Source organism: Sander lucioperca, chromosome 9, assembly GCF_008315115.2.
Source record: "Sander lucioperca isolate FBNREF2018 chromosome 9, SLUC_FBN_1.2, whole genome shotgun sequence".
In the NCBI taxonomy this organism is placed as follows: domain Eukaryota; kingdom Metazoa; phylum Chordata; class Actinopteri; order Perciformes; family Percidae; genus Sander; species Sander lucioperca.
The window spans coordinates 41,224,152-41,237,736 of record NC_050181.1 but is presented as its reverse complement, the minus strand read 5'-3'; the positions used below and the strand labels follow the sequence as shown (position 1 = coordinate 41,237,736).

General features: G+C 39.5%; 1 protein-coding gene across 6 annotated transcripts in view; it reads right to left on the bottom strand.

Moving 5' to 3' along the window:
- The window catches only part of carmil3 (capping protein regulator and myosin 1 linker 3), a 91,622-nt gene that overhangs the window by 38,553 nt on the left and 39,484 nt on the right, over positions 1 to 13,585 (bottom strand). For all 6 annotated transcript variants that reach the window (XM_031310562.2, XM_031310563.2, XM_031310565.2 and 3 more), the window contains 3 exons: positions 12,177 to 12,286; positions 10,071 to 10,148; positions 5,542 to 5,618 (listed from right to left, as the gene is read on the bottom strand). In XM_031310562.2, coding sequence (XP_031166422.2) covers positions 5,542 to 5,618; positions 10,071 to 10,148; positions 12,177 to 12,286 — 265 coding nt within the window. The remainder of the gene's footprint in view (positions 1 to 5,541; positions 5,619 to 10,070; positions 10,149 to 12,176; positions 12,287 to 13,585) is intronic.

The window sequence follows — 13,585 nt, the reverse complement described above, 5'->3', positions numbered from 1 at the left end:
TAAATATGACTCCTCATTTCAGTTAATGATAAACTACAACGCAAAAGTCACTCTCATCAGAAGATTTAAGAACAGTGAAAAGAGAGAGAACCACTTCTATTTTCAGATAATTACGTCATGGCATTCCATGTAAACCTTTTTAATGGCAGACATTTTGACTCATCTTAGCAGGAAAAGCACAGGCGTGACTAATTTTGTTAATGAGGGTTCAGTTCCATAAATGGAATGCAGTCACTAACTTTATTAACTACAGTTGCGTTTCCTGCTATGACATGTCAGAATGTCTTTCGCTACAGATGCAATTAACACCAGATGTTTGAGTGAATCATTCTCCTTCAAAATAAAGCCACACATCATAGAGTAACGGAGGAATAAAGATAAACAGCCATGTTTATTCAGGCACACCAATGCTGTGAACTATATGCTATCATCAGCATGTTAAGATGACAATGGAAAATAATCATTTCTGGCAGGTATAATGTTGTCATCAATCATATGTCCATATGTTATTTAGCGCTTAAAACAAAGTACAGCAGCAGCTGATGGGAATGCTGTTAGTTTTGCAGGTAATTTGTCAAAAAGTAACAGAGTTAAATTAAGAAGTAAAATGTTAAAAGGTCCCATATCATGCTTTTCCGTGTTTTCTGTCATATCTACAATGTTAAAATGTTGGATTTTCATGTTAAACGTGGCCAAAACTGCGGTGTTAACATTGTCCCATGTTACTACATGTTAACGGCATTAAACAATGTCACCTTGGCTGCCAGTGTCGTTAAATTCTCCCCAATTCGGGTCACATTACTCCTGAAAGATTTTCTGTTAGTAGTATTTCGTTTAAAAGCCTTTATTTGCAATTTTTGACTGTAGAAATTGCTGCTATATTCTATAAGTGTCAACTGCTAACTAAACTAACACTAGCTACATGGCTAACGGCAGTAAACAATGTCATCTTGGCTGCCAATGTTAAATTCTTCCCAATTCCGGGTCGCATTACTGCTGAAACATGTCAGATTGGGTAGTGTTTGGTTCAGAAGCCTTTATCTGTGATTTTTGACAGTAGAAAGTGCTGCTTCGTTCCACTACAATCTAACGTTAGCATACTGCTAACTATTAAGTTGCTACATGCTAACGCAACATAGCTGTAATCTTGGCCAATGCTGGTCCTTTCTCCCCAAATTCTGGACACATTCCAGGAAGCGCACTGGCCAATCAGAGCAGACTGGGCTTTTTTTGGGAGGAGGGCTTAAAGAGACAGGCGCTCCTACAGAGTGTCTCACACAGAGGGTGAATACAGGTGCAGCAGCCATGGGCAGTATGAGAAAAATAAAGTGTTTTTTTTAACATTAAAGCATGTAAAGATGTTCTAGTACAAACACAAAATACAAGTATTATCCTGAAAATGCTATATAATAGTTGCCCTTTAACCTCATGGTGGCACAAGAGGAAGAGTCATGGGATCACCATAGTTAAGCACCATGAATGTCTGTAAAAAATCCCATGACAATCTATCCAATAGTTGAGATATCAACTCACTTAATCCAAAAGGCCTACCCCACATAACGCCACTCTCCATCGAATTCATGGATAGATTACTTTCTTTTAATTTTCAATGTCAATTTTTAAATGTTTGTTTTAATTATATTTGCCTTTTTAACTGTATTTTTGCTTGTTTTAACTGTAAGGTGTCATTGAGTGCTATGAAGGGCGCCTATAAATAAAATGTATTATGATTATTATGATTATTATTATTATATTTCATTCGGGACCAAAGTGGTGGACCAACCACCCGTGTGAATGACGGAGATTATTATCTCTAAAGCAACGCCACCAGTGGGGCAAGATAAATGACCTCATTGTTTGTGTAGTCTATTTCTGTGTACATGCAGGGCTAATTTGTATGTTATACCAAGGATATAGTGACCTACAAATTTAAATCCTGCTGACACTCCAAATACGCTCTAAACTTAGAGCTGTATTTTAATGCTTTGACTTCTGCAAAATTGCTGATTCACAAAATTGTTGCTGAATTATATACTCTAAAAAAACAATTTCTTATGAAATCAAATGTTATAGCGTTACATACTTTGCTTATATACTGTATAATATTAACAAGATATTTGCCTGGCCTATTCATTTCAAATATATGCTTCAGATCATTTAAAAGGGGAACACCACCTAAATTAAGAATTAAATTGCTATTTCCATGGACGAGAAAAGTTCAATCAATATTTCTGAACATGAGCTACTCTCTCTCAAAGCCAGAAACCAGAGACGCAAGTCTCAACCTTGTGATGTCATCAAGTATGGAGTCTGGAGCTGCTTCATAGACAATGAATGGGATACTGATTGTTTCCTTTTTTTTTATACCCTATATAGGTGCATTTTCTGTGAAACAGAAAATGCACCTATATATCCAGAACATTCCTCTGGGTGCTCTCAGTGTCATTTATAACACCTTTCCCAAATCATTGTCTATGGAGCAGTTCCACACTTTATACTTGATGAAATCACAAAATTGAGTTTAAGTAGTGTAGTTTTTGGATTTGGATTTGTTAATGTTTACAAATAGTTTTGGACTGTCTTAGAACATAGGTATAACATATATAAATTTAAAAAATGGGCGTAGTTCCACTAAGTTCTTTCTCTTGAACTGATGCTTCAACTCCTTTCAATTTTAGTTCAACTGACATTTCAACAATTTCACAAACACTTCAAATTTTACTGAAACCTGGAATCATTTCAGCCCAACTACATCAACTCACTTTTTATGCTTACATTTCAACTTTCACTGACAACATCAACTGACACGTGAAGTTCTAACAATTAACTGTCTCTTCAACTGGACACTTTAACTGCTTTAACCTACTCCCATATAAAACCACGGCATGATTCATCAAAACATATTTACATTTCAAATGCTTCAACTGCACATTGAGCATTGACCATTTTTTCTCAGAAAACGTAACCTTTTGTAGTACTAATCGTCATTATTTAATTTTATTTATTTGCTACAGAAATATTTAACTTAAGTTTTCATTCAAAATAAAACCCCACATTTTTAAACATTAGCAATATATCAACATGACCTGACTTAATATCTCCACTGATGCAAATTCAGTCTGAAACAACAGATCACCTGCCTTTGGCAGCACATTTGTATTGTGTCTGAACCTCTAGGACATCATAACAGAAAAGCTGCTCTGCACTCCTCTCTCAGATTATTGAGCCAACTTTGTCATGTGCCTATGTGTTTGGCACAGCTGTCTAATTGGTATGAGAGCAGTAATGTGACTGGCTGAGAATATAATGAATAATTACTACAACCCACCAATTTCTATTCCGCTTCACCAAATTCCTTTGTGCATATTGCACTGCGAGTATAATTCCTTGTGCACATGACGGAGTGGTTAACACGGACTGTTGTGATTGCACTGTTAAAGATCAGAGTTCCATTTAGGACTTGCCGAGTTGGCTGTTAACATGACAATGACAACAGCTGCAATTACTTTTGGCGGGTGTTAATTCACAAGCAGACACACACGCACGCACGCACACACAGGCACAACAACCATTCTATTCTTTGAGCTACAGTATATATAGATTTTCCTAGTAATGTATGCAAATGTATGGTTGACCGAGTCACATGTCTTTCATAATGCTCTGACATTTACCACACACAGATGAAACCATGTCACTTGGTTAAAAGATAAAACTGTATGTAGGGAGAGGAAATGAATAAAAGAAAATGTGAGATAAAGAGAGAAAAAAGCAAGAGAAAATTAAGTTAGGGTAAAAAAAAAGAAAAGAAATGCTCATATGGGAGAGAGCAATGGCAGGAGGCAAAAAGAAAAAGACCAGGATGAAGACAGTATAACAGTAGGGAGAGCAAACCAGGAAGCCACATTAAGCTCTACCTTGACCCATTTGTAATGATTAGCATACAGCCTGTCAGGACTCCGCTGATACAGAATGATACAGTGTCACTGTCTCTCTCACAAAACACTCTCCAGGGAGCTGTATCAGCAACTTGTTACCACATGTGTAGATGTGTGTAACTGTATCTAACATGGACTGCTAAATGTTTCTTTGGAAAACGCCACGTGTGTGTGTGTGTGTGTGTGTGTGTGTGTGTGTGTGTGTGTGTGTGTGTGTGTGTGTGATGGGTGAAGTGTGAAGGAGGGGTCTGAGGCAGTCTGTTCCATATTCACGAGCGGCAGCCAGGCGGTTGTTATCAGCTGGGTCAGCTTTGTGGCTCCGTGTTGTGACTGCAACACCGCAGCCGTCTGACTGGCAGCACTAGAGCCAGCGAGCATTTAATACCAGAAGACCCAGGACCGGCAAGAGGTGGGATAAAATATGAAGAGAGGGAGGCAGAGGGGAGCGGAGGAGGGAGGGGATGAGTGGGAAGATGTGAGAAGAAAGAGCAGTGGTAAAGGGGGATGAAAGAAAGTTGGAGGATGTGGAGAGGGAGGAGGAGTGATAAGGAGAGACAAAGAGGAGAAGGGAGAATGAGCAGGAAGGAAATAGGGGAGAGAAGGAAGTAAAAAGGATGACAGAGTGAAGGACGCAGTAAGCAAGAAGAGATGGATAAGAGAGGTGAAAACAGCCATGGAAAGGGAAAGATAAAAACTAAACAGAGAAGATGGATGGAGCGCGGATGTCTCCAGTAAAAGAAAGGGTGGAATTCTGGGATATTCAATCTTCCTATTAGAAATGAAAGAATTCTGTGGTCAAAGAGCTCCAGAATGAGCAAGAATTCATAAAAATAAAGAATGAAGGAAGAAAGGTGAAAAAGAGAACAAGAGGTGCAGCCTGACAGAGAGAGAGAGAGAGAGACAGAGAGAGCAAGAGAGAGAGGAGAGAGAGAGAGAGAGAGAGAGAGAGAGAGAGAGAGAGAGAGAGAGAGAGAGAGAGAGAGAGAGAGAGAGAGCGAGAGAGAGAGAAAAAAAGAAGTGCCTGGGGATTGGAACAATAATTCTCGACTACAGTTAGTCTCATTTTTCACCAACATCTTCCACAGTAATTCTGTAATGTAATATGCTGAGCAGGGAAGGCTCCCGGGGGACACGACATGTTGGGAGCCGGAGCCGCTTCTGCCTCCTAGCTAGGTAAACACAAACACGCACATACACCCACACACATACATTTCGTAGCACGCAAAAAAGAAAAATATTGGGGCAAGCAAACAAGTGCCTGACAGATGGAAAACTTGTTAGCAAACAGAGACATATATAAATTAAAGACAGACAGGAACACATTCTGCACACACACGCACATATACACATACACATGCAGTGAGCCAGAACAAATTAAGGGGGCGAGCCGAGCCTGCGCGTTAATTCCATCATGGAGGTCCAGGGCTAAACACACATCTACAGCAGAAAATAAATGATGACGCCGCTCTGCTCCGCGCCTCCTGACTGGAATTCCTCCAGAGCGGTTTGGCTGAGTCAGAATAAGAAAACAAATGCGCTTTTTTCTTCAAAAAAAACACAAAACAAGAAGTCTTAACAGGGATTTACACTCAAGGTGAATGCCCACCTGTGAGAGAAGGAGTTCTTGGAGAGGTTCAGGTAGGAGAGGTCAGCACAGCAGCCTCGCAGCAAGGCCCCAAACAACTGGCAAAGAAACAGAGACACAGTAAGATAAATGGGTTGTTATGTTCACTACAGGGAATGGGAATGTGTTGTATAACTGTTATTTTGGCTCTTGAACACTGCACAAATTATTATAGCACAGATTAAAGCTGACACAAATGCAATTTGATACACTAAAAAAAATGATGCTGTAACTCTTTCTTGGCAGAAGCCTATTCAGTAGAAATATCCCTAAATGTATCATGCTAGTGTTTTAGATGGCATTAAATAATAGAATTTCATAGAAGTCTGACTCTACAGATTGGTGCGGGGAGAGAGAGAGAATGTACCAGAACAAATGAGATGTTACTGCTGGTCAAATCAGGACGAAGCAGTCTTTGCAATTTGTTTTAGGATTCATTTGATCCTTTTTGTGCCATATGGTATGGTTTACACAAGATAATACAACTTTGGTCATTAAGTTTCTATGAACGCGCACGCACGCACGCACGCACACACACACACACACACACACACACACACACACACACACACACACACACACACACACACACACACACACACACACACACACACACACACACACACACACAGTGTATGCAGCATCAACAATGTGCGACTGCCAAGGAACATGGAATGCTACATTATTACTGTGCGCACTTGAGCAAGGCACTTAACCCTAAAATGTTCTTTTGTCTGAAACATTAAATTGAATTTACTTAGTACTATTCCACTACTACATTTCAAAAGGGAAAATACTGTACTTTTTACTCCACTACATTTATCTGACAGCTTTAGTTATTTTTCAGATTCATATTAACATAAAAAATACGATAAACTATGTTAAAAATTAAACCTGTGGTCCTCAACTCGACCAACTGTCATGTTTCCGATGTACATGCGTTATTAAGTTATCGGTGTGATTTCCCTTTCAAACTTCATACATAGTTTTATTTTAATAACTGTTCAAGGTATAAAAAGGTAAAATGATCCAATATATATTTTTACATGAATGTGTGTACCACAATCTCATGGCAATACATCCAATAGCTGTAATATATTTCACTTAAACTCACAAATGTCGACCTCATGGTACACAACAGGAACAGACAAACAGACCAATATTGCCCCTTATTGAGCCATGCCATAGACTTGGAATGTTTCAAAGTTGTTGCATTTAAAAAAAAAAATCTATACCCTTAATGGGAAATGATGAAAGGAAGGTCAAAAATACAACATATTTTGAAAAGGAAAAGGCTTGGGTTATTTAAGCCCTAATGGTTGGAAATTTAAATTTATTATGTTCTTGTCCATTTCAGGGTTAATGCCCCGTAGCTCCAGCAGCTGAAATAAAGCAGACGCTGTGTTTCCACCAATCTTTCAAAATGTGTACGGAAAGTGCTCATCTGTCAGGGAAAGTCTACAAATTCCCGATAGCAGGGCCAAATGGGCAACAAGAAGAGTAATTGTATTACACTAAATCAGAATCAAGCTGAAACCATACCAGCGAAAAAATGTATTACTTACATTCTTTAATTTGTTATACTGAATATCCATCAAATGTCAAGTTTCACATTATATATGGAAAAAAAGCTACTAAAAACGTGTGTAGGAAATTAAATATGCTGTGTCACCTAAAGTTCCCCTGCTTATATGATCAATGTGAAATCATGCAGCAATATAGCCATTCATCTACCATCCATCAAAGTGCATATCAAATCAAGCTCTCATCTTGTGAAGATATGGCTCACGTTCAAACTACAGGGTTCTGGACCAAAAATGACCAAAGTGTACCAAAATGAATATACAGGAATCTATGACCAAATTAATCTTGAAATATAGATGATATATGTGTGTTTGTTTGACAGGAGAGAGCTCTAGGAAAATATAATCGCCATCAAAATCCAATTTCTTGTAAGACTTTTTAGGAGCATCTCATCGCTTGCGAGAGGTTAAACTATTGAAAGCGAATCCATTTTTCCCTGGCAGTGTGATCCATCACGCAAACTGACTAATCGACCGTCGTCGGTACATCAACCTAGATTAAAACAGGAATTTATTAATAATTCAATCCAACAGGCCAACACTAAAAAAGACAAATTCTCTCTCAGACACTTCCTCTCCAAAGGATAAATGACAATTAGCAAAACAGGACATGAACCAGCGATGGCAGAGAGTAATTTTTTAGTCTCAAGGGGAGTTTTAAAGAGATATAGGGGGAGACAAAGTTTGAGAACTTGCAAATAAAGCAGAACAGCTGCTATTACTTCCACTCATGCACATAATTCAATACAAAATTCATGGCCCACATTTACGGGAAGGGAGGAGCATTAGTTTCACAGGGCGGACTATTCCCTCCTGAAACAGATTCCTGCCTCACAAGCTGCCTGCTCCTGGGGTTTAAAACACCCGCAGTAAAGTGCAAGGCATTGTGGTAAAGAAAAACCAGTGGTGGAAGTATGAGAACTATTCAGATCCTTTACTTAAGTAAAGCTAGTAATACAACAACGTAAAAAAATCCATTATAAAAGCTCTGCATTCAACCTTAAGTATATAAAAGTAAAGTAGTAATATCAGCAAATGTACTTGAAGTAACAAAAGTAAAAGTACTAATTATACAGAATGGCTCCTTGTAGCGTTATACACACATTCGTAGTATTATCACTTTTGTTGTAGTTGGTCGAGGTGGAGATGTTTTTATCTACTTTATAAAGGATTGGGCAGTTTGAAGTTCTAATCCTTAAAATTGTCATGAAATTAAACCTTGTTTGTTAAACTATTTATGATTTGCATTTTTTCAGAAATAGCCATTCAATATATTTACCTTCTATAATTACCTTTTTAATGGTAGTTTACATTGTAAGTAGCGGAGTCCGCCATTTCTCCTTCACACATACAAGGGATTCATAGGAAACAATGCATGTATGTAATCAAACATTCCTGTTTGTAATTTTATCTTATTTATATCAGCCTTACTGTTTAACTGTTCACTGTGGTAAAGTTGTATCAGAGCTCAAACTGAAGATTTCCTACTGCTGCTAGTTCACAGCACCTGGCGAAACACAGGGTGGCTTTTGTTGTGAAGCAGAAACAGGAAACGCAATGCATTTGTCACTGAGGCTAGTACTGATAGCAATAGTTAGCTAAAACTTTGACTCAATTCCAGACTAAAATAACTTGATAAGAGGGAGATTTCTTTTCACTGAACAATACATAATATTTTAAAAATAACTTGATAAGAGGGAGATTTCTTTTCACTGAACAATACATAATATTTTAAAAGCTGATTATATGTTTTGTATGAAAGAATCTAAAAAAATATGCAAAGTAACTACAGCTGTTAGATAAATGTGCTAGAATAAAAAGCACAAAATGTCCCTTTAAAATGTATGTCAAGTACAATACAAGTACCTCAAAACTGTACTTACGTAGAGTACTTAAGCAAATGTTCTTAAGTTACATTGCACCACTGAGAGAAACAAAGTATTACACCAGCAATGGGATTAAATCCACTAGGTGAAAATTATGGTCTAAAACCTGCAGACCAGCAAAAACACTCAATGTGTTATATGACGAGGCATCATGGCAATATATAGTGAGCGTGGAGTTCAGACACCATCCGCCCTGCTGAGGTGACACTGAGCAACAGCAGAGCTCAGAGTAGATCTCTAGCTGACTTTGACTTCTTACCTCCCAGCAGCACAGAACACAATGAAATAGGATATTTATGTCTGTTTTATTCAACCGTGCATGTCCCTACTGCACGTTATCCTGTCAGCAGCAATACAGCACTGACAAAGCAGCAGCAACGGGACATAAACAATAAATGTGACCTCCCGTTCAGCCAGTAGTTTTCATGAACCTCTACATCTTCCAAAAGGGACACAGACCCTAAAAACATCCTGAGTACAGTTGGAACCACATTTTTTCCACTGAGGCTTGTATATTCACAGTCAACCAGGAAGAACTGCCATCTCGGCAACAACCAGCAGGGGCAGACACATTCAAGCATGGTCACTGGATTCTTTCAGAGAGAAAGCTCTGTCATCCTTTGAGCTGTTAGCGTATCTGCTAATGCGGCAAGACACCGTTTTTGTCACACTGGCAGACATACTAAATTTAGACACAGTAACAACACAGACAAAGTCGTCTCTCTGAAGAGACGAAGATGTGAACAAACGCATGAAACAAAGGCTTCTGTATGCTATTCATACAATGTATCGTTTGTATAATTCATAAGAGGCTATACAACTGTACAATGTAATGCATTGTAAGAGCTTTCACCATCACTCAAAGCACCATTATGCACAGAGGAGTTCTAAGAAAGACTACTGAGGTAACATTGTTTTTGTGGTGGGCGATTCGTATTCACGACGCTACCCCCTTCTGTTTCTTGGCCTGAATCCCATCCTAGAGACGAGATCGAACAGCGACGGGTGGATAATGGCTGTAACAGAGAGATTAAGTACAAACCGAGTCCACGGTGCAGTCTGTCCCAGACAGGTCCAAGTGGACCAGGCAGTTGGGCTGGGCCAGGAACAGGTACAGGTTCTGCACAGGAAGAACAACAGTGTCTTTTAGTGAATTAATATGAAAAATCTGAATCAAACAGATTTATTGCCAAGTTGGTTTTCACATACAAGGAATTTGCCTTTATTGTATTACCACACTGAATCAAAGTAGATTTTGTTGAACAAAAAAAAGACCCTTTAATGTCAAAGTGAAAACAGCTCTCTCTCTGACAACACATTGTTGGACTATGGGGCTTTGAAAATACTGGCTGGTGCTCTAGTTCAGTGTCACCTTAGTCTATATCCACGACGTTCCCTTTCCGGGATTGCTTCCTTGCTGCCGGAAATTCCGCCGGATTTCACTCTTTTCTGCCGGATATCCGTTACCTTCCGCTTTCTTTGTGTTGGAATTTTAAACTCTGGTCGTTTTATGAGGACTATGGTTAACAGCTCCTCAGATCTCTGCAGGGTAAATCCAGACAGCTAGCTAGACTATCTGTTCAATCTGTGTTTTCTGTTGCACAACTAAAACAACTTTTGAACGTACACATGTTCCACCAAAACAAGTTCCTTCCTGAGGCTATTTTGCAGAGGCACCGTGGCTCTGCAAAACAGCACATTATTTTCCCATCCGGGAATGCTGTGTGGACTAGCCAGACCCTCTTCCGTAGCGCTGTGGAGGAAGGTCTGGCAAAGCGAGACTAGTGTCACCTTGAATATGCCTGTTAAGCTTGGTGTGATGGTTTTCAATAAGCAATCAAAAATCTACTTTGTAAATAAAAGAAGTCATAGAAGAAATTCGGCAGAATTTGTTCTAAGGCTACCAGGGGGTACTAATTTGATTTCTTCTCATTTTGAGAGAGTTAATAGGCTTAGGGTACAAGACAGGGTGGACCAAATTAAATTTGTTCTGTCTGTTCTGTATTTATTGTTATTGTCGAATATAATCAACAGTTGGCCAGGTGCTTCACCTGTTGCAGCTTTGTGGAAGAATGGCAAACTCTGTGGTCTGATGAGACTATCATCTCATCATAAACATACTGTAGCATCCCCAGTGTGAAGCATGGTGGTGGCAGCATCATGCTGTGAGGATACTTCTCTGCAGTAGACCCAGGAAGGCTTGTGAGGGGAAAATGAATGCAGAAAAATACAGCGATATCCAGGATAAAAAACTGATGCCGTCTGTTAAAAAACCTCATTACTTTGTTTTCCAGCAAAACAAGCACAAAGCCAAAGCTACACAGGTAAAAACAACAATGGTAATGTACTGGAGTGGCTCAGTCCACATCTCAATCTAATCCAGAATTTGTGGCTGGATTTGAAAATGTTGTTCACTCACAATCCCCTTGCAACCTGGCAGAGCTTGAGCAGTTTTGCAAAGAAGAATGGAGTCAATGGATAGATAGATAGATACTTTATTCATCCCGAGGGAAATTTTAGTAGTACTTGGGCAACCATGCATTTCCTATTTGTAATTCATTTAGATCACTTGGACAGTAAAAGGGTCTGTTTCTGTTGCCATGTTAAATTCACACGATTAAATGTTGAAAACCTGACTACTGTTTTACATCAGAATGTTTCTATCCACTACCGCTGCGCAAAAAATTAGGAGTTAGTTCATCAAGAAAAACAGCTGGTGGTGCAAATTCTCCAGTCAGGTGCCATTTAACTATTGCAGAAGAGCGCCAGTCACACCTCAAACAGTGGAAAACCATGGAAATATATATTAGTATTTTTATATAGTATTTGTGTTTGGTTCATGGATTCATTCAAGGAAGGTTACAGTCTCCTCATCGCTCCATAGATCTGATGGTTTGTCTGCCGGAATTATTTCATTTCTACAGTGAATGTATGTCATGATTCATTCACTGAGGCTGTTTCCATTGCACTTTGTCGCATTCAGTTGTTACGATACATCAAATTTTCCACCACAGACATTGTAAAAACTTTTGTGAACTCTTTTTTTCTCTCAACTTTTCGGCATTTTTTACTGACGATGGAAACGCACTTAGTAAAAAATAAAAAAAATCCACCATTTCATTTGTGTGTTTGTATGTGTGTCCCTCACCGTGGCATCCTCTCCAGACAGAACCCCAGGGTTTTTGCTGAGGTCCAGATGCAGCAGAGAATTGGAGTAGTCGTCACTTGAACACAACGCCTGGGACAGAGTAACCACACCTAATGGGGGGAGAAGAGGGGAAGAAATGGAGAAGGGAATTAAAAAAAAACGTTTGTTATATGTATCCTTCAGTCATTTAATTATCTTATAATCATCCTTTTTCTCCAACGGGCCAATTTATTGCTCTGGACGTGACTTATTAGCAACTAATGAATGCAAATGTACATTATGGAAGCGGGTGAGCAAGCTATTTGACAAAAAAAATAAATAACTGAGCAGAGACTAGTGAACGCCAAAAGGTAGGTTAGTATCAAAAGAGCTTTTGTAGGAAGCCAGCCACTGTTTCCCCCGCATCCCAGTATCCAAGTGTACCCTGAAAGCCAAATCGAAATCATTCTCTCAAATCAGATCACTACACAATTACACCCACAGGCCCGATGGAACCCCTCATTAAAATTCTCACCCTGCAAGACTGATGCAAAGCACAGCACGCCATGGCAAGTTGAGGATTAAATATAGACACAATAACAACACGGGAGAAACATCTAGCAGCAGCAACAAATAAAAAAAGTCTAATCTGTCTGCCATTCACTTGACTTAGTATCATCAATTATAGCCAGCAGTTGTAGGAGGTGACTTTCTCCTGTTCAAGCATTGGGGAGTGTGTGTGGAAGAAGCCAGCTAGTGCATGTGCTGCCCTGAAGCCGGCAAGGCGCTAAGCTCTTCATCCCTAATTTGTAGCGATTAGGAGTGAAATGAGGGGAAGAGGGGACAATGTCTAATCCCCCCTTCATCTATCTATCAGACTTTTAGAAGCCATTTGGACTGTGTGACAATGTCAAGTGTGTGGGAGCAAGGATGTGGGCGCATGTGTTGTATATCTGCCTATTTGCATGTCTGATCACATCTCAGAGACAGCGTATGCGTGTGTGTGTGTGTGTGTGTGTGTCCGTCCTACAGTAAGTGTGTGTGCACGTGCTTGTCTCGGCACATGTGTAGGTGTTTTAGAGACAGAGGGAAGGAGGGGGGGTGGGAAGAGATCCATAAATATTCAACAAAAAATGCTCATCCCCTGCAAAGTCATACCAACACCCACCATTCAAGGTCAGCACCATCACTGCATTCCTCCGGAATTACAGTGTCAACCCACTGTCTTTTAAAATCGCACCTAGAGTTGTTTTCCCATTCATAACGTACTCTATTTGGGTATCGAGGTAGTTGTCTGTGGCATATACAAACCACTCAGCTTTCAGCCTTATAATTACGTCCAACACAATCCGTAGCCATCCCGCCCTACATAGGCAGAGAGCAGTCAGTACAAAGGCAGAGGAGTGGCAGAAAGAAAGGGTTTAGTTTGC